At 37.1% G+C, this 27,855-nt stretch overlaps 1 protein-coding gene across 1 annotated transcript; it reads left to right on the top strand.

Moving 5' to 3' along the window:
* Positions 1-340: 340 nt before the first annotated feature.
* utp20 (UTP20 small subunit processome component) lies at positions 341-27,855 on the top strand. Its single transcript, XM_051890652.1, is given in 63 exon segments — positions 341-536; positions 777-857; positions 967-1,033; positions 1,296-1,428; positions 1,499-1,687; positions 2,193-2,274; positions 2,366-2,503; positions 2,586-2,741; positions 3,068-3,214; positions 3,865-3,999; positions 4,091-4,168; positions 4,251-4,429; positions 5,119-5,253; positions 5,762-5,850; positions 5,960-6,065; positions 6,165-6,315; positions 6,883-6,945; positions 7,029-7,187; positions 7,276-7,352; positions 7,506-7,585; positions 8,793-9,075; positions 9,164-9,343; positions 9,490-9,580; positions 9,665-9,750; positions 10,327-10,452; positions 10,566-10,732; positions 11,410-11,618; positions 11,870-12,013; positions 12,400-12,479; positions 12,695-12,918; positions 13,004-13,148; positions 13,717-13,804; positions 13,905-14,048; positions 14,132-14,185; positions 14,275-14,427; positions 14,551-14,706; positions 14,802-14,942; positions 15,868-16,005; positions 16,106-16,245; positions 16,694-16,782; positions 16,868-17,172; positions 17,851-17,990; positions 18,543-18,699; positions 19,360-19,369; positions 19,372-19,457; positions 19,539-19,706; positions 19,787-19,953; positions 20,037-20,178; positions 21,061-21,177; positions 21,302-21,472; positions 21,564-21,692; positions 21,920-22,030; positions 22,128-22,207; positions 22,298-22,367; positions 23,023-23,205; positions 23,284-23,415; positions 23,489-23,621; positions 23,835-24,016; positions 24,110-24,181; positions 25,161-25,409; positions 25,573-25,699; positions 26,506-26,651; positions 27,525-27,855. Coding segments are annotated over 63 exon segments (8,367 nt in total). The 5' UTR covers positions 341-485; the 3' UTR covers positions 27,681-27,855.

The raw sequence follows: 27,855 nt of genomic DNA, 5'->3' as shown, positions 1-27,855 counted from the left end.
ATGGTTAGTGTAGCAAAATTTTATTTCAGCTAGCATTTCGCGTTTTTATTTAGTTTACCTTGATGTACTAAAAAATATATATATTTATATTTAGTTAACATTTATTTCATTTCAAGCACCGATTTTTTTTTTTTTTTTTTTTTTTTTTTTAAATGGTTTTAGTTTTGGTTTGTTAAAAAAAAGTTGATTTATAATAACCCTGGTATAGATCAAGAAACCAAAATGTTTTTTGGTAATAATATAAAAATAAAAACCCTAAAACAAGGCATGATCTCTTCCTAATGCTCTCTTCAAAACATAGTAAGACTTTTCTTTTGAAAAACAGTATAAGTCAACGCTGTACCCATAATACATCATTCAAGATGGCGACTCGCTGATACGGCATGTGTATCAATTTCACAGCAATTGATAACGTATCTTGTTTTGTTTTTTCAATCACGGAATACACTTTATTTTTGTATTTGGTTGTCGGATAATACAGCAAAATGAAGCTTAAAGCCAAGCCCCAATCTCATAAATCAGAAAACACATACCGCGTAAGTTTAGAGAACAACGCATGCTGGAGACGGCAGCTCATGCTTATGCGTCTGACAAACATTACATTATTTTACTTCATATACATATCGAAACGAACAGAGTTTTATATATTGAATTGGGTTTATATAAGTCTGCCATTTTAATAATTACATTTTAATCTGTAAAGTTCAGTATACCCCTATTGTAACGCGAGGAAGTTTCCACTCAGTTAAGATGTCTTAATATCTTTTATTTTCCAGTTTGTCACGTTTTCTGAAAGGCTCGCAAAAGTAAACATTGATGTCATTCATCGCATTGACAGGACTGGAAGTTATGCTGAGGTATGTAGGTCACTTAGTTTTGTTTATATCACATTATATAATTAATTGTTAGCAACGTTATAGTATTATTTAATGTGTTTTTGATTAATTCTGCTGCTTATTTTCTCAGGAGGTAGAAACCTATTTTTATGAAGCCCTGGTAAAATGGAAAGACTTAAATTTGACAGACCACTTCAGTAAGTAACCACGTCCTGTGACCGTTTAATATAACAAAATACACTATATTATGAGTAAATTGTACATACTGTTAATTTAATTTCTGTACATTTTCTCTATGGTCGCTCTCTGTAAGAGTTATTATAGTTAACCGAAACCATAAAAAAGCAACAATAAATCACAACAAAGTAATTCAAGATTTTACAACACTGCTCTCTGTTACTGTTATGTATATGGCACAGTGGCATGTTTTGAGTATTAATCTAATTGTCTGTTCTACAGTGAAGTTTTTTCGAGAGGTGTTAAGCAAGAGTCAGTCTTTCAACATGCTGGTGTTTCACCAAAGCGCCATTGTGGAGAGTCTGAAGACCTACCTTTCAGTAAAGAACAACATGGCTTACCAGCCTCTTCTGGAGTAAGTTTCTCTCAGTCTTTTTTAAATAAACAGGCCGACGAAGCCATGTTAACCTCACTCTTGCTTTCAGTCTTGTAATTCAACTGGCTCGGGACCTCCAGATTGACTTTTACCCACACTTCCCTGACTTCTTCGTCATCATCACATCTATACTGGACACACAAGACACTGAGGTGTTGGAATGGGCCTTCACTTGTCTGTCGTACCTGTACAAATACCTGTGGAGGAAGATGGTGAAGGATATGGACAAGATATACAGGTGAGAAGTAGAATTAAACCCTAGTAGATTGTATTTCAGTTTATTTTCAGACTTTTGGACCTCATTAGGATGTTCGGTTTCTCAGTCATAGTGTATAGAATTATAATGTATAATTAGTAGCACTTTACAATAAGGTCTTAACCTATTAACAGTCAGTGTCGGGACATTTGCCACACTTTTTTCCCCCATCGCATATTTTAGTAATCGTCATAAATTAGGTGTCATTTGAAAGCTTAAACACACAAAATTCATCCTGTGAAAATTGTTGAATTGTTGAAATTGGACATTTCGTTACCCTGAAAACGGTACCTTTTATCAGGCTCCTCCCCCAGTACAGGAAAATGCAACTTCAATGGCTTGTGGGCATCACCCGGTGGCTATTTTTGGTATAGCACCTAAACAAAATCTCACAGGAACTATAATTTTTGTGATATCATCTTCAAATTTGGAACACAACTAATGTTAACAAATGGAACATTATTGTAAAGTTACTTTTTGAAATCAGTCTTTACAGTAGACTTCTGGCGCACAAGAAGGATCACATCCGCAACTTTGCTGCCGAGAGCTTCTCTTTTTTGATGAGAAAGGTGAGTCTTTAACATCTCAGGTTGCTGTCATCATGTTCTCTGTATGGTCACGTGCCCTCTTAAGCTAATGCATCTGTCTCATATCGAAAAGGTTACAGATTATGACGCGCTCTTCACGCTCATATTCGCCGACCTGGCTAAGCATCCTCAGAAGGCCAGAGGAGCCGGTCAGCTGATCTTTGAGATGTGTCGAGGAGTCCGTAACATGTTCCACTCCTGTGCCTCTACGGTGAGATCACATCCCAGAAAACCAATAGCATCACATAATTAACATTTGGCTTGTCATTGTTTAACAGTAGTGTTGTTGTCAGGCTCTTCCGGTGGTGTTGCAGAAGCTTGGCCCAGCAGTTGGACAGGATGTTGAATTACCTTGGGACTCTATCAAAGAAGCTCTTGACCACATGGCTAAGTCTTCAGCCAACTATGTTCACAAAGAACACCTGCTCGTCCTGTGGGACTCCTTAGAGGTTAGAGAACCAATTTTTCTCTTTCTCAAAATGAAGTTTGTCTGACAATCCATATAGTATGAACTTTAATGTTTTTTGCGCTTTTTATAAAGTGATTGTTCCCATCCTAGATGCTTATTTTACTTAATATTTAGTAATAATTCACCTGGTTAAACTGATTTAAGGAAGAACAAACACTTCTGTTATACATACTCTTTAGACATGCATCGTGTATGCATGAAAATTATACTGTCCATTAAAAAAAATCCATACCATTTGTTGGTCATACCATTTATTATGGTCTTTTATTGGTCTTAATATATATAATATATGTGTGTGTGTTGCAGGGCTCTCTAAAAGAAGTTCTTGGAAAGATAGAGACAAGCAATGCTGACTCGGCTAATGAACACTTGGAGAGGATTCTGTACATCTACCACACACTTGTGGAGCATCGCAAAGGAGAAAAGATAACAAAACCACAGTCTGTTTGTGAGGTGTGTATGAGTGTGTTACAGTTCTTATCACGTCTGTGATTTCATCTACCGATTCAGACGGACTAACATCTCAGTGTTTATCACATAGTGTGTTTTCTAGTTGTGGACATCACAGAAGGTTATGTGCTGTGCTTGCATGCATCACACATGACATACATATCTTTTATAGTTTATAGAAGGTGGCTGTTTATAATAAACCGACATAAGTGAGCAGAGAAGTATTTTACCTGGCACTGATATTAAAATGGGCAGTCTTAGCAGTTTCTGTGATTTGGCTGTATTTGTTATTAATTTTATAATTTAATTTTTGTGTCGGATACCATCTATTTCGAAATGAAAAATGAAAGCATGCGCAAGATTGGTGTGCAAACAGTAGTTCGGGTGGGTCAAAAACACATGAGGAGAAGTGTTAGGATAATACATTCACATTCGGACAGGATTAGATTTCTCAGTAGGTAATTTGCTCTAGAATTTTAACTTTTAACTTCTAGAATTTTAGAATTTTAAGGTTGTGTGAGAAAAACACAGACATGGCAGATTTTGATGGAATTAAAATCACAAAGTACGCCTGTGAAACACACTTTTCTAATGTCCTGACCGAACTGCTGTTGCATCTTTAATATGTTTTTCTTCATTTTTGTTTTATTTAGACACTTCTTCAGCTAGTTCAGGCACCAGGACTGTCCTACACCTGCTCCAGGCTGCTTTTACAAGTGGTCACTGCTCTGTTGATGGGGGAGAATCTGTCATTACCTGCCAGCAGCATCCATGAACTGGTGAAAAAGGTTTGTTTAGTGTGCACCTACACAAATGTTTGTCCATCTTTATGCGTCTAATTTCCTGTCGACCTTAATTCCTCTGTGGCCCCTTACGCAGGTCTTCCATAGCGGGATGGACAGAGACCTCATATTGTCATTTACGAAAGACATGTTTGACATGAAACAGTTTGAGCAGGTCAGTAAAAGCCGCACTGCGTTGTGAAACCGTCTTTAAGATCAACTTGCGTCTGTTTTAATGTTGATGTGTGTTTCTCTAGCTTTTCTTGCCCAGTTTGCTGCAGTATCTGGAGCAGCTCTTCTGCACTGAGGACGCTGTGAACCAACAGCTGGTTCTGGAACTGCTTGTTGGTCTGATTCTGTCCAAAGCTCCGCCCCCCACTGACGGCTCCATGGCTTTTGAGAAGTACCCATTGGTCTTCACTGGACAGACTGTCAGGTAAGCTTGCTAGTACTCCAAGATGAACTTTTTTTTGACCAGTTTGATACATTTGTGTTTTGAAGTGACAATTGAGATGGAGCCGCAGTATCAATATCCTGCCCATACTCCCGCTCCCACAGAATCAAACATAAACAGCTGTCAATCATGACGTTACAATCCCATTTTTTTAGCATAACTAAAACCAAACTTATTGGGAAAAACGAACACTTGAACATATTTCTGCGTGATGATAACTACCTAAAATGACAGAAACCATCTTTGGAAAAAAAATTATTTGAAGTGTAATTCATTTTGTCATTTGATTACATGGAGATGGCGGGGTTTATGACCTTTTCTGCAGCCAGCCACCAGGGGGCGATCAATCGAAATGCTTTGGCTTCACTTTTCAGAACACACGTGGCACACTTGGGTTGACCAATCACAAATAACTGGTCCAGCCAACCAATCAGAGCTTCATAGAGACAGGAACTGAACAGAGCGTTACTGATAGACTGGGAAGGGAGGTGCTGCAATAATGTAAAATATGTGAATAATAAGGTGTTTTTTGAACATTCAAGCATGAAAACCTATTCTAGTAGACCCCAAAAACAATATTAAGACTTTGTAAAAGGGCATAATAAAAATTGTCTTGAATTTAAATACTTCGTAGATGAATACACATGTAAAAATTCCAAATTCTCTTTTAGGTCAACTGGACCTGAAAAAGACCAGTCGGTCTCTGTTCCCCAGCGGATTCTTTCTCTCATAGACATCCCCATCGATCAGCCGCTCTCTGACCTTTCTCATCCCTGGGCTGCACTAGTGCTCCTCCCACACATCAGGTAAAAACTTAACTAGCCACAATACTCTGGGTGTCAAATAGCATACAGCATAAATTACTGTAATATTCTTTTGCATCCTCAACCAGTCAGTATTTTTATATAATCCCATTTTATGGTATTTTATCATGCAAATATAATTTTCTAATAACATTCACATTACTTAAAATATTTTGTTGCAGACAGAAATAAATTAGGTATCATTTGAAAGCTTAAACACTCAAAATTCATCATGTGAAAGCAGTTTTCAAATTGAACATTGCTTTACCATGGAAACTGTACTTTTGTGATATCAACTTAGACATATGGCTTTGATCTTCTGAAATAAACTGCTGTTTTGTGACTTTAAAAAGGGACCAACCTTAGGCATTTATTCCAAAGAATTCATGAATAACAACATTTTAAGTTCAGATCTATGATTAAAAAGTGGAGTGACAGTTAAAAAGTAAATGGTCTTTTGCTGTATAATTTGGTATTTGTGTAAATATACAACAATTACAATGTTTTGCAGGCCATTAGAAGCATCAAGTGTTATACAAGTCGTCACTGCACTACTGAACAGGTTGCTGCAGGAGGTGTGCAGTGAAACTCTAGGGAAAGGTCAGTCAAGTGTCTGTGTGAATGATTGTCTCAAGCTGCTTCTATGGTAAATTATGTTAAACTTTGTCAGGTGTAGTTTGTTCCTAATACTGTCCTTTTGTCCATTCAGGAGGGCTGTTTGTAGCCAGACAGGCTCTAAGCACTCTACTCAGCTTCAAGGAGACTACAGCGGTACAGTCACTCCTGCCAGTAGAGCTGGTCAGAAACATCATCCAGTATGTGCTTCAGTATTGACATATTTATTTGCTCTGGACATCCCAGTAAAAAGGTCTTGTCTGTTAAATTAACTTGCAATTTTTGTTTGTTTGTTACAGGAAACTTCCCACTGATCTTTCAGCGCTGCTGTTAGGAGATCTGTACTACACAAGACTGGCACTCAGTGGCTGCTCAGCTCAGCTGTCCCATGATTCTCTGCTGGAATTGTGCAATATACTGCATTCCAATTTTTCTTCCAACATTTCTAAGGTCAGGTTTTGCTCAGTGAGGGTTGTTGTTGTTAAGTGGGAATAACGTAGAGTTCCCATAGTCCTAGAAAACCTGGAAATATCAGAGGATTTAAGGCCTGAAAAAGTGATATAGTTTAATTAAATCTTAAAATGTCATGGAAATTTTGGTGACAATTTACTTGCAGCCTTTATGTATAATGCGTTATAAAGGTGTTCATAATGACTTTATAATGCATTATATCTTTTAATAAATAAATGTTACCAGCTAAAATAATAAAATTAATAAAAATGTTCTTGTTAGTTCACAGTCCATTAACTAATACATATTTTGATCCTAAAATGTTGAGATTAACATTACCTAAGAATAATAACTGCTGTAGTAGTATTGTTCATTATTAGTTTATGTTAACTAATGTTAACACATGAAACCTTATTGTAAAGTGTTACTAAATCCTTAATAAGCATTCATCACAAATCCCTGGAAAAGTCATGGAAAAAATGTAATAGATTCATTACTCATAATCTGTGTGGACCCTGTTATGAATATACAGATTCTGAAGGATCAATTTGTCCTTGTCATCCACAGATTCGTTTGCTGACCCTCAGAATATTGTCAAACTTTGAGGCTGATCTTCCTAAACCAGCAGAGGTATCATTTGTGAGATTTTTTTTAACAGCAATGGCTGTGAAAAACGCATGCATGGTTTTATTAATAAGTCACGTCTTCTTCAGGGAGAGGAGAGCTCAAATGCGCAGACGGTGTTCGCCGTGTGTCTGCAGGCAGAGCAGGTCCCAGCCACAGTGCAGGACTACAGGGAGAAACTACTACACCTTCGTAAACTCCGTCATGACCTGGTGCAGCACTGTCTGCCTAACGGACCTTTCCATGAGGTAGCTAATGCTTTTTACTCCATATCAAAAATGAAATAATTTTTGAAAGCTTTGTTTTGTGCTATAAATATGTTTGCATGTTTTACAGGTTCCTCTTCGGTATCTTATTGCAATGCTGTTTGTCAATTTCCGACCTCTTTGGGATGCTGTTATTGAACTGTTGGTGTAAGTGTGGAACTTACGGTCATTTTTGATCTTTTGCCTTTAAACCCTCATGTACCCTCATAACCCTCAAGGTTATGTCTTCAGCATTATTCTCTATTTCTCTGTATTATTTCTGTCTTTGAGTTTTAGTTTAATATGCTTCCATCCGTTCAGGTCGCACGCTAAAGAAATGGACAACAAATCTTTTTGGAGTGTTTATTATGAACATCTGGAGATGGTTGCTGGTCTAGCTGGTGAGTTCTCATTGATGAGGCATTCAAGACGAGTCAAATGTATTTGTTAGCACTTTATTCAATACAGATTGTTTCAAAGCAGCTTCATATTAATAAACAGGAAAATAAGTGTTAATGTTGTGTAATTCATCAGTTATGAAACAACTTCTATTTCAGCTCTAAAGAAGACGGTGTCATTCAGCTCAGTTTAGTTCAGTGTTGTTTCAATTCAGCTCAGTAACTCTGTCAATGTTGCAAAGTTCATCAATTATGAAAGCAGCTATACAAAAGGCAATAGTGTCACTATCCAGCTCGATTCACTTCCCATTTGATAGTGCAGTTAAATGTCAATGTGATAATATTATTGAAAATTTATTGTCTTTTGTTAAAGGGTTAGTTCACCCAAAAATGAAATTTCTGTCATTATTTACTCATCCTCATGTCGTTCCACACCCGTAAGACCTTCGGAACACAACTTAAGATATTTTTGATAAAATCCGATGGCTCAGTGAGGCCTCCATTGACCGCAAGATAATTAACACTTTCAAATGCCCAGAAAGGCATATTTAAAGCAGTTCATGTGACTACAGTGGTTCAACCTTAATGTTATGAAGCGATGAGAATACTTATTGTGCGCCAAAAAATCAAAATGACTACTTTATTCAACAATATCTAGTGATTGGCGATTTCAAAACACTGCTTCATGAAGCTTTAAGAATCTTTTGTTTCGAATCAGTGGTTTGGAGCATGTATCAAACTTCCAAAGCCACATGATTTCAGTAAACGAGGCTTCGTTATGTCATAAGTGTTTCAAAACGTTTCGAAATTTCAATGGTTCACGTGACTTTGGCAATTTGATACGCAATCCGAACCAGCTTCGAAGCTTCGTGAAGCAGTGTTTTTACATCGGCCATCACTAGATATTGTTGAATAAAGTCATTATGTTGTTTTTTTGGTGCACATAAAGTATTCTTGTCGCTTCATAACATTACGGTTGAACCACTGTAGTCACATGAACTGTTTTAAATATGTCTTAAGTACCTTTCTGGGCATTTGAAAGTGTTAATTATCTTACTGTCAATGGAGGCCTCACTTAGCCATCGGAATTCATCAAAAACATCTTAATTTGTGTTCCGAAGATGAACGAAGGTCTCATGGGTGTGAAACAATATGAGGGTAATTAATGACAATTTTCATTTTTGGGTCTGTTATGAATCTTTATTTTCAGAGGAAGAGCTCCAGGCAGATGATGATGATGATGATGACGATGATGAAGGAGGTGATGGAAAACATCAAGCCACAAAGCAGCTCAGAGGTCCAGGGACCAGTGTGATTGAGAGCGGTGACGTGGGAGTTGTGTTTCTGGAAGAGCTGGACCAGGTGCTGAATCCCACTGAGCGAACAGACTTCACAAACTTCCGTGACTTGCTTTGGCAAGCCATGTCTAAGTTTCCCGAAAGAGTGGAGCCACGTAGCCGAGAGCTCAGCCCATTACTGCTGCGCTTCATCAGGTGTGTATGAGCTTTATTGTATCAACCTATTTGTGTCTCTAGAAAGTTTTCCATGACTGCCTTTTCTCTGTGGTCTTTGTGTTCACAGTAATGAGTTCTACCCATCTGACCTGCTAATGGCTCCCACTCAGGACCTCATGAAGAAAAGCAGCTCTTCATCAGAGCAGGAAATGGCTGAAGATGTAGATGCTGAAATGGAAGAAGATGAAGAAAAGGAGGAAGATTCCAAACAATCCAAGAAAAAGATGCCAAGAAGAGCAGCAGCCAAGTAAGAGATGATCTTATCTTCTAACATCCGTCTTTGTCCTCTAGTTACCTACTTGAAGAACTTACACAAACTAGATGTGCATGTCTAATATACCAGAATGACGAGCATTCATTTGTTTCTCATCAGAATCTGTGTTTTTGTTTCAGGCAGCTCATTTCTCACTTAAAGGTCTTCTCCAAATTCACCAACCCAAAAGCTTTATACATGGAGGCAAATCTGAGTGAGCTGTACACCCAGGTATGGTTTCCCAGCTTTGTTTCAAAGCTAATCAATACTTGGTGAACGGGCCAGCTGAGACTAATTCTTTCTCTAAACCCACAGCTCCTGTGCCATAAAGATCAACAAATCCAGAAAATAGCACTTGACTGTTTGATGACATACAAAGACCCAAATATTCTCCCTTACAAGTAAGACCTCTAACACAAAGCACCAAAAGACCCTTTCACTTCTCTTCTTGCTTTCTTTTTTTCAGTAATAACTCTGTATTATACAGTAACTAGGTCAGTTTGTGAATAGAGTGCTTTATATCCAAAGCTGAGACTGATGGTATCTTCCAACAGACTTCTTTGGTTACCATACTAACTCTCACTACTGGCATACCGGAATGTACCAATTGCCTCAGGAAGTCTATTATGATTTCACATCTCTGGATTCATTTCACATCTCTGAGTTAATTTGAGCCACTTTTGTCATTTGGTGAAGGGAAAACAAATACCTAGAGGCAACCCTCACTGACCTCATTTTAAGCCTGTTATCAAAGATGGCTTTTCTCCAACCTCAAACTTGCCGTGGAGATGCTTTAAACAAGTTTTAAACATTTTCTATTTGTGCATACATTTTCTATTATTCATTTTTTGGTGTTTATTAATATGATGGCTTAAAGCAGCACTGTGAAAGCTTTTTTTAAACATTGCTGCAGCAGCGGTGTTCCCCAGGGCTTTGTTTTAGGTCCATAATGATTGTTGATTTGTCACTGTTTACAGAGAGAATCTGGTGAGACTTCTGGATGACAAGCATTTTAAAGATGAGATTGTCCATTTCAACATTGCAGAGGAAGGAGCTGTGGTACTTTCGTCACACAGACCCCAATTCATTCCCATGCTTATGAGGTATGTGCTTACACACAATGCATATTAGTAATATCAGTCCTTCACTGTTTTTTCTTCTCTGAATGTGAATTTTTTTGTGCTTGCAATTAGTAGTTTTTTATTTATTCTTGCAGGATACTGTACGGGAGGATGTGCACTAGGGTTGGTAATAGGTTTCAGGGTAAGGCGAGCTCGTCTTCACGCTCCTCCATAGTGCTGCGCTTCCTGGCAGGCTGTCTGCCAGAGGAGATGGGCATGTTTATAGATCTTCTGCTGGAGCCTGTTCGTCATCATGCTGAAGGTAACGACTTAAAGCTTATTAAAATTATTAAATCCTAACAAAACCTCCTAACATACACCTTATAATTACCTTTTGACAGTTCGTTAGATTAAGGGTGTGTTCATACTTCTAGTCTGGTTCTTTTGGTCAAGACCAAAAAAGAAAATGATACATTTAGTTCTGGTTTGCTTGATTGTGTTTTATTTTGTTTTTTGAACTCGTAAAGAGCTTATAAAATGTGTCAGTGAGTCAAAATACTGCCAGGAATTCCTCTGTCTCACACACAAGCAATCTCATATTTCAGTCAAACCCCCCTTTCAGTGTTTTCGGTTCACTTGTTTGGTGTGCACCAAGGTTTGGATGGCAGCATTCACACTTACTCAAATGAACCCCACTAACAGAGCAATTACACCAGAGTTCATTTTAATCGAATCAAACCTGGCAAGTGTGAACATAACCTAAGATATTATTTGGACCATATATGAATTTAATTATGAGGACCATCATCACAAATTGGTTTTACATTTATGCATTACACTTTAAGTTTGTAAAAAAAAAAAAAAAAAAAAAAATATTTAGGTTATTTTCAGAATTAGAAAACTTAAATGGCAAACAATAGTGCACTCATGTCCATATAGGCAACATACTTGACCTTTTAATAAATGAACACTTTTTTTTTTTTTTTTTTGCGCTTGCAGGAACGTGTCTGGCTGCTGTTGATCGAGCCATAGGTGAAACGAACCTGTCTTCTGTTCTCCCTCTGGGTCGCCAGCACAGCCTGCTCAACACCATAGAATTGCTCATCAAGAAACTAGGACATCTCATCCAAATCTACCTGCCCAAAGTTTTGCAGATCTTGCTGTGCATCACAGCCTCTGTGTCATTTGTACTGGATCGCAGAGAGCAGGTGAGCTGAATGAAGAAAAAAAAAAAAAAAAAAAAATCCTCATTAATCCTTTAACTACTACATATACAAACTAAAAAATAATAATTGTGCAGATTATGAAATATTGCTAGAGTTCCTCTCCAAAGATAACAACTAGAGGGTTTTCTTTTGTATATTTTGTATTTTCTCATACTGATTTTATATTGTGTAGTGGGTGAATCTATTTTTGTGCTGATAATGTCAAGAGCTCACTGTTCTTTATGTTTGTGTAGCTCAAGCCTGGTTGCATCAATCCTCTGAAGAACTTGCGTCGTCTGGGGATTCTGCGCATAAAAGACTTCTTTGATGGCTTTGAGTGTTACAACTTCACTGCAGATGAGCTGGACGCTGTCTTCCAAGCCATGGTGTGGCCTCAGGTGTGTGTGTAAGAGAGAAATCTGATGAGATAGCTTTAGTAAATTACACTCTATAACTTTTGGCCCTCTAGCGGTTAAAAAACAAAACATTCACTACTAGGGTTAAGAGATATAACCAGTTTAAATGTAACAGATCTCAAGCTGACTAGTTGAAGATGTTACTGTAACTATAGACATTGTACTTCCTTGAAAATAAATTCCAGCACAGCGCTTTGTACAACAACAATAATGAAATGATTAAGCTGTCTAAAAATAAGAAAAAGAGCTCATTTTATTTACAAATCTGATCTGTGCGCTGATGCAGTCTCGATATATTTAAATGTGGATTGGAATCAGTATAGATTCAGTAAGTAACCTAGATGACCTGGTTGTGTTTTGTTTATTAGGTGTGCCGTTTGCCCACTGAAAGCACGTATGCACCAACGCCCCTCCTGAAAGTCATCCATGTGTGGACCCAAAACGCTAGGTAAGATTAACCATGCGGAGAAGACGGGCCTCTCATAGAAAAATGAATCAGCGTATGAATGGAAGTACTGCCTTTCTGTTAAAATACCCAGGCTTCTTTTTATTTTTACTCATGAGCACAGTTTTTGACACCATTGTCAACAGATTTTATTGCTGATTTAAAATTTTACTGTAATGCACTCTTAATTTAATATAAATGTATTTTCTCTCTGTCAGATTTTTCCCGTTGCTTGCTAAGCAGAGACCTGGCCACCCTGAGTGTGATGTCCTGCTCAATGTTTTTGCTCTGTTATCCTCCAAAAATGCGTCTGCCATCACAGTGGCCATGGTGATGGACATAGCCGAGAGCTTGCTGACCACTCCAGACTTTGAACCCAAGGAGAATGAGACAGAGTTGATTGTGAATGACTGTGTGATCCCTGAAAGCTGTGATGTATCAGGTACTGACAGCGGGTGTTGATGATTATGCTGGAGGACCCACTATTCTTTGCGTATTTGACATCCCTGTTTCTTTTCTTTGGGTAGATCCTCTGACTATCGGCTGCCGTCTGCTACTTCCTCACATCCCAGCACTACTGCAGTACCTCGGCGGAGTTGTGCGCAACTCTGAACGCCTGAAAAAGAAGAAATTCAGAGCTCAAGTCAGCAAAGAGCTCAACATCCTTTCAAAGTATGTTCATATATCTCTGTTTATATGTACAGGCAGCTTAAAGAGCCATTCACACCAAGGACGATTACTATAACGATAAAGTTTTAATAGTCAAACTAATTCTATGAGAATAGCGAAGTCCTCACCACAATGTTAACGATACAGAGAAACAATATCAGTTGAATGATTTTCAGAACAATTTTTTTTTTCTAGCTGGTAAACAATAAAAACATTGACAGCCAGAATCCATCCGATCCCATGGTCCTTCAGAAATCATTCTAATGTGCTGATTTGCTGCTCAAGAAACATTTATTATTATCAATGTTGAAAACGCTTGTGTTGCTTATATTTTTGAGGATAAAAAAAGAAATTAAAATCCATTAAATTGATCAAAAGTGACACTAAATACATTTCTGTTATAAGAAAATGCTGTTCTTGAACTTTCTATTCATCAAAGAATCATCAAAGAAAAAATAATTTATCAGGTTTCCACAAAAATATTAAGCAGCACAGCCATTTTCAGCATTGATAATAATAAAAAATGCCGTCATGTGCAATGAAGTAAATTACAGCCTTTGTTGTGTTCCAGGATCAGCAGATTTGTGACTGAAAAGGGACAGAGTACAACACTAACTGGTTTGCTTCTACCTTACCTTCACAAACCCAAAACCGCACAGGTACGCTCCTCATGTCAGTACATAATGTATATTAATATTTTATTGCTTTAGATCTCAAATAATTTTATTTTCTTATTATTTACTTGTTGTTATCTTTCAGGAAACCGAGTTGGACATCCTGGGTACTGTGCAGAACCTGCTGAGACAGTGTTCAGAGCCCAGCGTGTTCCTCAAGCCTCTCAGCAAACTTTTCGCCATCATCCACAACAGACTTTCACGTCAGGCTCTGTGTGAAGCGTTCCAGGTCATTTTCTGCATCTCCAGACACTTTTAACACCACTATAGTATATTTCAAAACTCTTTCCGACTGATGATCTCTCCCCACAGGCTCTGTCAGACATGGACAGTGAACTGAAGTACATCACAGACATTGTCATTGAGGTGAATGTCCATTGAGGCAATCAGAAACTGCTTCAGCTTTGTTTCTTCCAGTCATGTTTGTATTTGACCGGATCTCCTCTCTTCTCCAGCTCAACGCATTTGACAGCCGCCATCTGGACGAGATTCACTTTGACGTGCGTCTCATGGCATTCCAGAAGGCTACCAAGCACATTAAAGAGATGAGTACGCTGGATATGAGATACCTGACCGTTGTCATGCACAACTGCTTCCATTCATTAGAGGTGACGGTCAAGTTTTGAGATTCTATTGATGTTACTATTAGCATCGAAGATCTCTTTTTATGTGTATCTTTTTGTCTTGCCCTGCTTTGAGTTTTGAATGCTTTTTGTGTGTTTCTGAGACAGATCGGTGACATGTCTCTGGCAGACAGTGCCACCATGTGTTTGTCAGCCATAATAACGCATCTCTCAGAAATCGGATGCCCAGAGGCCGAATACAAGGAGATTGTGCAGTACGTGATACTGGATGCACTGCGAAAGGGTTTGAAGAGCAAGACTGAGGTGAAAACGAGCGACGTGTCAGCTTGCATTCATTACAGCCAGTGCTCTGTGAACATTCCACATTCATTTCACACATTTGTATCTCTTTTTCCCAGAGTGTACGAAATGAATACACTACGGTTCTGGCCTGCCTGGTGAAGACATTTCCAAACCGATCAGAGTTTCGTGATCTGGTTCAGCTGACAGATTATAATGATCTCGAGTCAGATTTCTTTGAGCATATGAAGCACATACAGGTAACGTCAGGACTCTTTATCAAAACTCATCAGTTAGACTCAAAACCAGAAACATCATAAATCCTCAATTGGGTGGAGCTTGGAGAAAAAGGGTCCCAAATTTTTAATATTATGTAGTGTAATAGTATGTAAGTGCACTCCTTTCCTTAATGAAACAAGCTTAGCTTATTTTACTCACTGCATAATGCAGCTCAAAACAGTTTCAGTTCTCTTCATAGCAAACCTTTTGTGTTGAAAAATGTGTATATAGTATATAGCAATTAAATTAAAAAGTAATGAAATATATTAATAAAACATGTAAACATAAACAATTTAAAATATACATTACATTAATTACATTTATATTTTATCATTAATATTAAGTAATTAACTAGTAATAGTAATTCATATATTAATAAACATTTTATATATATATATATATATATATTTATACAAAATTATCAATTTTCTTTTATGCCAAAAATCATTAGAATATTAAGTAAAAATCATGTTCCATGAAGATATTTTGTAAATTTCCTACCGTAAATATATCAAAAATGTATTGTGAGTGGATATGCATTGCTAAGGACTTCATAAAGGCGTTTTTCTCAATATTTAGATTTTTTTTTTTTTTTTTTTTTTGGATCCCTCAGATTCCAGATTTTCGATTAGTTAGATCTCGGCCAAATATTGTCCTATCCTAACAAACCATACATCAATGGAAAGCTTATTTATTCAGCGTTCAAAAATTTTACCCTTATGACTGGTTTTGTGTACCAGGGTCATATATATATATATATATATATATATATATATATATATATATATATATATATATATTAAATAAATAAATAAATAAATAAATATAAAATAAAATATACACTTTGACTCTTATTTGAAATTGGCTCACCATAAAAGCATAAAACACAGTCTGTTTGTTTTTCAGGTTTACAGAAGGGGTCGAGCACTCAGGAAGTTTGCCAGGCAGCTGACTGAGGGCGAGATTGTGATGTCATCACGCTCAATGCAGAATTACATCATGCCCTACGCCATGATCGTTCTAGTTGACGAAAAACTGTTGAAGGTTGTTACTTACGTCTGGTGATATTTTTAACTATTTCAATTATGTCGTCACCATCCTGGTTGTTATGTGCTTTTAATGGATAAATTCTTTGTGTTCCCAGTATGAGCCCATGAAAACAGCTGCCATAGAAGTTATCGGTGCCGTGTGCAGACGCTTGACCTGGTCCAAGTACTTGTTCTACGTCAAACACTTTGTCCATATTTTACAGTCTGGAATAGCTGAGCAAAAACTGGCTGTCAGGTAGGCTTGCGGTGTTACACTGTGTTCGGCCGTACACCAGTTTCATTACTTGTACAATGTGGCAACGCCCCCACTGTAATTAAAAATCACTTAGTTTAGTTGGACACTGGACGCTACAGTTATAAACTGAAAACGTCTGCTTAGTCGCAGCAGGAGTCAGATTTCACTTATCTGTAACTGTGACTGATATCTTGTAAAATGTGTGGTCAGTACCGCCTCTCCATATATACTTTATGCATAATCACGAAGTGAATGCGAGCATGCATTCAAAAGTGATTACAATATCCCACATATTGTTAGCGGTTCCATGATGCCCGCAAATTATATACAATATTTTCTCCCTGGAAAGAATTTCCTCAACATCCTCTTATGCATTTGTGCCATTTCTGTGATGTGTTTGTCCTGTTTATGATGCTGAAAGACTTTCTGACTCTTTTCATTGGTGTAGTTTGTTGCTGACTGTTCTTGATGCGTTCCACTTTGACCATGAGACTCTCAGTAAAGAAATCGAGGTGGCCAAAAACAGGGAGACAGAAGGTGAGAATTTGTCACAACAGCCACATTATACTTCCTGTTAACCCACACAGTGCTTAACTTGACCAACATAATCTATCAACTTCAGAGCTCAGTGTTGTGGTGGAAGAGGCTGTGGACGAGGCAGCAGAAACCATGGACACAGATGAAAGTGATGCTGAAGATGTTATGGAAACTGATGAGGCTGGAGCAGCCGTTTCCACTGCAGTGGATGCTGAGATGGAATGCCCTGCCAAACCAGAAGGCAAAGACACCCAAGTGAAGAAAGTGCCTCCTGCTGTCAACAGTGGGCTTCCACAGAGTAAACAGGGTCTAGAGGCGCTCATTTCCTCCATTCATCACACGCTCACTCAGACTGTCCTGCCTAAACTTCACAAGTGCCTCACTGCGAAGGTGTGAACTCATTCATCATACTTAATGAATTTAGTTTACAGTAGAGCAAGACTGAAGACTCTTAGTGGTCTAAATTCTACAAAGGATGTACAGAAGAGGCCAAAAAGTGATGTCCGTAGGGGATATTTGTTTTCGATGACCCTAAAAGTTCAATTAAACCATCAAAATATGAGGACAATATTTTATAGTTTTTAAATATTTTAGGTATGACGGAAGAACAAAACACTAAACTTGGTTAACGTATTTATCTGACAAAATTATTTGGCAAAAAAGGGCAAACTACAGCTACAGGTTTTATTTTACTATGCAGAAAAAATGCATTGAAAAACAAAAGCTCACAGGAAGAAGCATACATTGACTACAACATAATCAGTTCTCCAAGCACAACTACAAAATATGCTTACAAAATCTTTAACAAATTTGTAATAATATCTGAAAAAAAGAGTGAAGATTTCAAATTTCCGAAGCCGGACATCACTTTTGGCCACCACTGTAATGAACAATTGACGATTAACAGTTGATTTCATGAGTTTTGTGTTAGTTTGTTCTCTAATGACTCAATAAGCCCCCCAAAATAATTGCCACATATAAATATTCTGTTTATAACCACACAAGTGCTCACTACTGAAACAAAGTGTTTACCATGAACTAATTGTACACTGATGTTTATTTCTGCAGGTTAAGCGAGATGACGAGCACAAGATGGTGAAGTCTAAGGAGGTGAAAGATGATGAAGTGGCCAGAGTGCCTATTGCATTCGCCATGGTTCAACTCATGAAGTCTCTGCCTAAGGATGTCATGGAAGCGAACTTGCCGGGGTATATTTCTTCTATTATTACCCATTTTCTTAACGAGGACCTATTATGCTTTTGTACATTTTCAACTTTTTTAGTGTGTAATGTTGCTGTTTGAGCATGAAAAAGAAAGACGTCATGAAAAAAAAGGGCGAGGCCTGGTTGAGTTGCATTTAGTAGTATGTTGAAACTCGCAGTTATGGTAAGGGGTGTGACATTTCCCTAACACACTCGAAGCAGCTGACCAATCACAACACACTGGTCCAGCCGACCAGTCAGAGCACATTATGCTTTTCGGAAGGAGGGGCTTCACAGAGACAGGAACTAAATAGAGTGTTACTGACAGACTGGGAAGAGAGGTGCTGCAACAATGTCAAATATAAAATATTCTTAGTAGACCCCAAAAACAAAATTAAGACTTAAAAGAGCATAGTATGTCCTCTTTAACGCAAGTGTCTGAGTGTGAAAGTGATGGATTAGTGGTTGTGCTGCAAATATTCCATGTTTTCTTTAGTTTTAAGTGATCATCATTGCAAAAAGGTGGTAAATGATGAAGTTTGGTGTTTATATATGCAGCATCCTTCTGAAAGTGTGCGTCCACCTGAGGAGCCGTTTCCAGGAGATCCGTGATGTCGCTCGAAACACTTTGGTGAAGATCATAGAGACACTTGGGCCTCAATACCTTCATTATCTGCTCAACGAGATGCAGGCAGTTTTAGTGAAGGGATATCAGGTAAAATATTGTCTTTCTTAGCACATGAGTGTTTCATAAATTATGAGCGTGTCACTGATGAATATGGTTGAATAGGAGAAATCTTAAAAAATTTAGTGCAAAATCTTTAGAAATGTGATCTTTGTATACATGATGTTGGTTTCATACATATATTTATTTAAATGTGTACCACTTTAAATACACTTGAGTGTACATATTTTAATAATTTTAAAAAAGGTTTTCAGACATATTTTTAAGATAAAATATATTGTCACTGTCGGGCGGAAACCCTGTATCTCCAAAAACGCTACTTTTCAGAAAATGGGAAAAACGCTGTTTAAAAAAGAAATTAAGCCGTGCTGTCGAAGTTGCAAAGTCGCAAACAAGTAGAGACGGTCCAAAAATGCTTTAAAACATTTGCTAGATAAAATTAATATTTGAAAGCAAAATAGCTTCAAATTTCAAAAAGAAATAATGAAACATGATTCCATAATTTCAAATCCAAAGAATTTCAACCTGCAAAACATATCAAAATAAATATAAATTTAGATATTGATGTTGAGTTGTAAGTCACTGACTGTATAAATTGTAATTTTAATGTTTTTTGGAATAATTGAATAAACCTGTACCAATCAGAATGAGTGTCAAGTCACTGACCAGTGTATAATTTCTCCCCTACAGGTCCATGTTTTGACTTCACAGTGTACCATTTGCTTACTGTCCTAAAACCATCTTTGACTGCTGGGGATCTTGACCCATGCATGGACATGCTCATTACGGTAAGCACCGCCATCAATATTACATTATCAATCATAATTTTGAAACAATTGTACAATTTTATAGACTAACTCTCTTCCCAGATCTTCAACAACGAGCTGTTCGGAGCTGTAGCCGAGGAGAAGGACATCAAAGGAATAGTTTCCAAGGTGATGGAGGCCCGTCATAGCAAAAGCTCAGACTCGTACGAGCTGCTCGGCCAGTTCTGCAGTCAGGAGCGCGTCATCCACCTCATCCTGCCACTCAAAGAGGTAAATGACCAGTGAGCTGCATCTCAACAACAGCTTCATGTTATCTCAAGAGACTTATCTGGTCTTCATCTTCCTCTCAGGTGCTTGAGAACACGACTAGTTTGAAGGTGTCAAGGCGAGTGCATGCTGTGCTTAAGAGGATTGTGATGGGACTTTTGCTCAATCAGAGCATGAGCCCTCAGTCCATCCTACTGCTCTGCCACGGACTCATCAGTCAAAGTCTCCCGCTCATTACCAGCAAGAACAAGTACGTCACACACACTCAGAGATGCATTAGCACTGGTTCAATCAGATCTAACTTAAATAATTTCACATCCTATATTTACCCAGAGAGAAGCATCATCCACCTCCAGACCCTCGCCTGCCTCCGCCAAGCTGTTTACTGCTGCCCGCCACTCCTAAGAGAGTAGGGGTGAAGGCCGCCATTAGTAGCAAAACAAACATGCACATCCTGGTGGAAACGGGTCTCAGTGTAAGAAAATATGCCTTGATTTTTCAGTGTTTGTGGCTGAGGTTCAGTCCCAAGAAGAAATGACTTAAAATCATGCTTTATGACTGTTGTACTGATGTGTACGTCAGTGGCTCGAGTCCCATATGGCACACTTCATATGTACTTATGGTCTTGTGGACGTACAGTGGCCACCGAGACCGTAGGGGTGTCCATTGGTCAATTTAGGTTCAAGGGTGCTCGTGACTGTTTAGGGTGCCATTTGGGACAGGGCCAAACTGAATGAAACCAAATGTTTGCTAAATGGCAAGCAACCAATTTAGACTTTTTTTTAAATTTATTTTTGGAGCCGGTGTGGTTTTTTTTATGATTTTGAAAGTCTCTTATGCTCACCAAGTCTGCATTTATTTGATCAAAATACAGTAAAAACAGTAATATTGTGAAATAATATTACTATTTAAAATAACTAATTTTGATTTTAATATCTTTGAAAATGTAATTTATTCCTGTGGTTCAAAGCTGAATTTTCAGCATCATTACTCCGGTCTTCAGTGTCACATGATCCTTCAGAAATCATTTTCAAGAAACATTTCTTATTATTATCATTGTTGAAAACAGACAGTTGTGCTGCTTTTATTTTCCGTGATACAATTTTTTTTTTTTTTTTAGGATTTTTTTTGATGAATAGGCTGTTCAAAAGAACAGCATTTATTTGAAATAGAAAACTTTTTTAACATTATAAATGTCTTTGCTGCCACTTTTGATCAATTTAATGTGTCCTTGCTGAAGAAGAAAAAAAAAACTTCTTTCAATCAGGAAAAAACTGATTTGAACACTGAATTTCACAAATAGTCACTTATATTTTGTTGCAATATTGCTTTAAACCCCAAAATGTCTCTTACGCAGTTGCTTCACTGTAGTCTGAAGACTTCAAAGATCAACTCATCTTGCCCGTCAGTAAAGGAGATGTTGGATCCTTTTGTCTCTCTCCTCCTGGACTGTCTTAACTCCATGCATGTCAAGGTCTGTCCTACTTAATATATGTTTGATTCATGTATTATGTAACAGTTTTTCCTGCACCGCTGTTCCTTTATACACCCGTGACTGCATGAATACAGCTAAAACTCACGTGCTCTGTGCACATCAGGTGATTACCGAGGCTCTGCAGGCCTTCATCTGGATCTTGAAGTTTCCTCTGCCGGCGGTGGAACAGAATTACGACCAGCTGACCAAGCAGCTCTTTGTCCTGCTGAAGGATTACGCCAGAGCTGGAGCCGCCCGTGGCGAGAACTTCCTCCTGGTTCAGAACTGCTTTAAGGTGCGAGAGACCCTCACCACTTTCACATTATTACGTCCTCATTTTAAATGCCAAACGTGAATCATCCAGCAAGAAATGTTCTGTTTTATAGGCCATAACTGTTTTGGTTCAGAGTGCGAGAAAACAAATATCAGAAACTCAGCTGCAAGTGCTTCTGGGATATGCTGAGGAGGACATTTATGATAACTCTCGGCGAGCCACAGCATTCGGCCTCCTGAAGGTAAGTTAAACCTACTCATCTGCTCCTGGTGGGTTTCCTATGGTCATGGAAAAGCTGGAAATAAAACAAAATTGTAAAAAAGACACATCTTTATAGTGAATTTATACTTTTACTAGTTATGCTCATGGTTATTATTAACTAAACCAAAAAAAACTAAAAAAAAAAAAAACTTGAAATAAACATTAACTGAAATAAAATTACCGGTACTGGGTTTGCTTTTCTTGCAGGCGATTCTTTCCAGGAAACTAGTGGTGCCGGAGATGGAGGATGTTATGAAAAAAGTGGCCAAGTTTGCCATCGACGGGTCAAACGAAGAGGTTCGCCTGCGCTGCAGACAGGTCAGTCAGGATATTGCTATCATCATCATCATCCAGGTTTATTCTGGTCCTGCTTGTCATAACTATCATCTGACTGATATCTGTCCTGTGATCGCAGATCTACCTGAAGTATCTGATGGACTATCCACTGGGGAAGAAACTGAGGAAACATCTTGACTTCATTGTTGCTCAGCTTAGGTACATTTTTAGCATCTGATTAATAAGACGGTTGTGAATTGTTTCCTTCACGTGAGGCAAATTATTTATTTATTTTATTCTTATTCTCAGTTATGAATATGACACTGGGAGACAGTCTGCGCTTGAGTTGATGGCTTACATTTTCCAGAAATTTCCTCAGGTACTGTAACAAAAACAGTCAGTGTCCGAGAGAGGGTGGGAAATGGTCATGCAATACTAATATTAAAGTTTTTATTGAAAGAAACCTGTTATTTTAGTATCATCAAGATACTATAATAGTTTTTATTAATATTTTGAATTACTTTTTATTTTTATTTATACTTATTTTTCATTTTCATTTTCATTTTATATTAGTGACTTAGTTGTGTGTTTTGTCATATTTTTAAATATGTCTAGTTTTTATTAAGTTTTATTTCATTTTTTAGTTTTTTTTTTTTCCTTTAGTACATCAAGTTAAACTAAATGAAAATTATAAATTTTGCCTTTCTCAACTAGATTAAAAAAATCAGTTCAAGGTTATTTATATTTTTAGTGAACTATGATAACACTGAATATAAACATTAATGCACATTCCTGATCTTAAGTTTATAAAAAGTGATCAGTTAATTAGTAAACCCTAAACCCAAAATCTTGCTCCATTCTGCCATGATTCAGTAAAAACCTGATGGATAAATTAATTCTACCTTTTTTCCCTCATTGAATATCCTGTTTGAAATGCTTCACATTATGCAAGTAAACTGGCAAAAAAATTATTTTCTACTTGATGTTTATGATATTGTAGGGTTAATCTGTTAAGTCTTAATCTTTGTTCACAGGCTCTCTTGCACGAGCACTGCGGTTTGTTCTTTGTGCCTCTGTCATTGGTCATATTGAACGATGATTCTGCGTCCTGTAAGAAAATGGCGGCTCTAGCCGTCAAGTCTCTGCTGAAAGAGTTGAATTTGCAGTATCAAAATAACATGTTTAACCTGGTTAACAGCTGGATTACAGGCGAGAAGGTGAGTAGGAAAACAGTATGTTTAAAAAATACAGTTCTGGTTTTGGTTTTAACAGTTTGCGTGTTTGTGCTTGTGCAGATGGCTATGCGGAGGCTGGGAGCTCAGGTTTGTGGGCTGTTTGTGGAAGTTCAAGGGGCAAAGTTCAGCCGGAGACTGGATGTCCTGATTCCTCTCATCGAGAAAGAGATCCACACTTCCAACTTTGAGGATGTGAGTGCAGAGTTTTATAGTATGAACTTCTTTTACATGATTTAGCATCTGACAATGTCAATGATATGATCAGATTGAGGAAGAGGAGGATGAGAAGGCTGCTGACAGACTGCTGTTCTGTTACCTCACGCTCATCGTCAAACTCATCAAAGACTGCAGCTTTTTGGAGCTCCACAAACCTGCAGACCTGCTCAACAACATCTGGGGTAAGAACACATACAGAATGCTGAGGATGCCTTTGGAGCTGAAATTCAGATATGGTAACGAGTGTTGCTCTGTAAGCGGTCTAGAAAAACTCAAAAGTGCTGTGTCTTTATAAATGACAGAAAATCTTGTCAATGGCGGGGAAAGAGTTTATAAACGTGCTTATGAACCTGAGATATTGTCATACATGCATCATGAATTCTCGCTCTCTCCAGGTCATATTTATTCCCATCTGCGTTACCCTCATTCGTGGGTGTGGCTGACCGCCTCTCAGATCTTTGGTTTGCTGTTTGCTGCTCATAAACCTGAGGATCTGTTGGCCTTATGGAGTTCTCAGGGGAATAAAACCACACACCCTGTAGCCACCGTTTTTCTCACAGACGACCTGTATCAGAAGGCAAGAGTCCCGAGAACATGCACTTAAAACCCTCATTTCACAAAAACAGACTTTAATTAAAGAATTTCTCCTTTTTCATTTCTAAACTGTTAGATGAGAGAGCTGGTCCTGTCCTTCTGTTACCAACTGCAGTCCAAGTTCTTGGATATTTCTGCTGGGGAGCAGGTAAAAAAAAAAAAATGTTTGCTGTTGTGTTTTTAGTATATTTTTATTTAATAATATTATATAACATTTTAATTATAATATAATATTGATTTATTATTTTGTTGTTGTTATTATTATTATTATTATTAGGGTTATTATCATTAACTAAAACTATTAAACATTTCTGTTAATTGAAATAAAGCTAAAATTATAAATAATAGTTGAAAAACTTGTTAAAATGTTGCATTGGCAATAAACTGAAATAAGTGTAAGCACTAAAATTATTAATTGAAAATAAACTAACTAAAACTAAAACTGAAATAAAACCTAAATAGCAATATTTAAAAAAACAAACTGAAAACTCATAAAATGACAAAAGCATGACAAAAAAAAATACTGCTAAAATTTGAACTAATATTACTATGAAAAAAATTAAAAATATAAAATATTTTTTAATCTAAAACTATAAAAACAAAAGCTATTTCAAAGTATTTAATAAAACTAAAATAAAAACTAACACTTATTAATTTATATTTTACAAAAAAGAAAAATGTTGATAATGTCAGTTAACCTTAATTTTAAGTTTTGAGATGTATTATTTTATTATTTTAATTTGTTTTCTAGACTTTCTATGTTTTTTTTTGTTTTGTTTTACTGAAATATCTAAACCCTTGATTTTAAATTAATGTTTTAACATGTAAACATGTATAAAATTTAAATGTAACTTTTAAAATATTATTTACAAGCCAAAAAAACAGTTTTTATTTTAATGTTATGTTCTCATGACAAAAAAAACATGGGATTTGTTACTCTGATGCTCAAAAAAAAATCTGAAACACTTTTAAATCATGTGTTGGGATTATCTGGCTTTGGATTGGCTGGCTTGTCTTTGAAGGGTGGGGTTTTAGAAAGAGAGCATATGATTGAAGTTACACTGCTGAAACCGTTCAAAGCATCTTTAATGGTGATCTGATGCCACTGTTGTGTGTTTCTTGATCAGGTGGTGAAGAACTTGATTTACGTGGCCAAGGTGATCTTCCTCATCTCACCAGAGTCTGATACCGTGAATCCAACTGAAGAACAGGAGGAGGTAGAGGGTGCAGAGGAAGAAACGACAGATAAAACGGAGGGGAATGAAGAGGAAGATAAGGAGCAGAAGAACAAGCCAGCGTCTCTCCTCTGGGTGATGAAGAAGCTTTCATTACTGGCCAAAAGAGAAGCAGCAGACACACCTAAAGTGCCTTTGAAGGTGAGTGTTAAATCAGCCTTTGTGTTTAGACTTGACGTCGATATGACGAATGATACAGATGGATCGCTGGTAGATGAATGTCCTCTGGTTTGAGGATGTCCAGCTGAGTTAGTTGTGGTTTGCTGAGTAAACGCATGTTTCTCTGTCACTTTTCTTTTTGTAGAGAACTTGTGTTTTTAAGTTCTTGGGAGCCATGGCTGTGGATCTCGGAAAGGACCGGATTGGACCATATCTGACCACTATCATTGCTCCTCTCTACAGAGAGCTGGACAGCACATATGCAGACCAAGGTCAGTCCACACAGTCAACAGACACATAAAACCTACATTTGTTTTAAGAAACTGCTCAAAACACATCTCTTTGGTGAAGCTTTTTAATATTTAATTATTGTATCATATTTTATGTATTATTTTGCTTGTTTTTTGCACTGTATTAGAAAGGTGCATTACAAATAAAATGTATTATTTTGGTAGCATTTTACAATAAGGTCTCATTTGTTAACGTAATGCATTCACTAACATTAACAATATGGGCAATATGTTTAAGTACTTATTAAACTTTGTTCAAAATAGTTGTTTCGTGTTAGTTCACAGTGCATTAATGTACCAAATACAACTTTGGATTTTAAATGTGTATTAGTGAATACTGAAATTACCATTGACTAAGATTAATAAAGGCTATATAGAAATGTTGCTTGTTCATGTTAATTTAGATATTGTATATTGTGTTAGCATTATTATTATCATTGCATGGAAAGAACGAGTTATAATTAAATGCGATGAATGTCATGTTTGCATAGAAGTGTAAATGAAAAACTAAAAGGAAACATGAAATAAAATAAAAATTCGGAATAAATTAAATAAAACACTTGAAAATAAAATATTTCCATAACTTGATGCATAGTTTATAACCTGTACTGATTAAGCTTTTAAAACATTTAAAATTCCATCAAAAATGCTGATATTATTGGAAGTAAAATAGATAAACTAAATTAGAATTTCAAAACTATGATGCTTAGTGTTTCTCCCTCAAGCAGTGACTATATGGCTGAAACTGCCTTTTAATTAATTGTTCAAGTCTTTTTGGCTTGTTTCAGACCCCACACTGAAGAACCTGGCTCAGGAGTTGATCGAGCTGTTGAAGAAGCTGGTCGGTCTGGAGCGATTCTCACTGGCTTTTGTCGCAGTGCAGAAAGAAGCCAGCCAGAGACGTGCTTCACGCAAGAAAGTCAAGGCCTTGCAGGTAAGAGCCAATGAGAACTTCTAAAAAGTCCTCCCAGAACATCTGTGTTTATCTTAAACCTGAAGCGTCATTTAAAGGGATAGTTCACCCAAAAATGAAAATTCTGTCATCATTTACTCACACTCAAGTAGTTCCAAACCTGTATGAATTTCTTTGTTCTGCTGAACAGAAAGGAAGTTATTTGGAAGAATGTCAGTAACCAAACAGATCTCGCCCTCCATTGACTACCATAGTAGGAAAAATAAATACTATGGTAGTCAAAGGGGGGAGGGATCTGTGTGGTTACTGACATTCTTCCAAATATCTTCCTTTGTGTTCAACAGAACAAAGAAATTCATACAGGTTTGGAACTGCTTGAGGGTGAGAAAATGACAGAATTTTCATTTTTGGGTGAACTATCCCTTTAAATATTTACTCTAATATTTAAACACAACTAGTAAGTAAAGGCCCATTCACACCAAGGACAATAACAATAATTTAGTTTTAAAAATCGCTTAAAATGTAAAATAGCAGATAGAGTTCACACCACAACTATAACGATATCACTGGAATCACTTCTAGAACGTGTTTTTTTTTTTTTTTTTAAGCTGATGAATGATAAAAACATCCAACAGCCAATCAGAATCCACCCTCCTTTCTAGATCTTGCGCATTTAAACTGGCAGATGACAAAACAGCAGCACGGTTACAGTAAATAGAACATTGTTCGTATAGACATTAATATAGTTATTCTTAGTGTGAAAGGGCCTTAAACCATTTGTTGGGTAATTTCCAATTTTCACATCTTTATAACATTAGTAAAAGTTAAACAGTGATTATATTCAGTTTCTTAAACCATGCATTCTACCTGTCTTTTTTTTTTTCCCTTTGACAGGCTGTTGTAAATCCTGACATTGCCGCCAGAAATAAGATAAAGAAGCAGCTAAAGAAAAATGAGGCCAAAAAGAGGAAAATCGAGTTTGTGCGTACAGGACATAAAGCAAAGAAACATAAACGCAGCTCACTAAAGGACTTGGCCATGATCAGTTGATCTGTTTTGCTGCTGGTTAAAGTTTTTTTTGCAAATTAATACAGTACAGCCAAGAGGGAGACCGCAAGGGACCCTGGGAACATTACCTGAACCCTGTTTTCAGTGGTAAGAGGACTGATAGTCAATATATGGATTTGTGCAATGTTTTTAAATAAAAAGAAAACTTGCAAAAACA

Source organism: Ctenopharyngodon idella, chromosome 4 (genome assembly GCF_019924925.1).
Source record: "Ctenopharyngodon idella isolate HZGC_01 chromosome 4, HZGC01, whole genome shotgun sequence".
NCBI classification, from domain to species: Eukaryota; Metazoa; Chordata; class Actinopteri; order Cypriniformes; family Xenocyprididae; genus Ctenopharyngodon; species Ctenopharyngodon idella.
The sequence above is the reverse complement of the archived record's forward strand: the minus strand, read 5'-3'. Positions and strand labels throughout refer to the sequence as shown.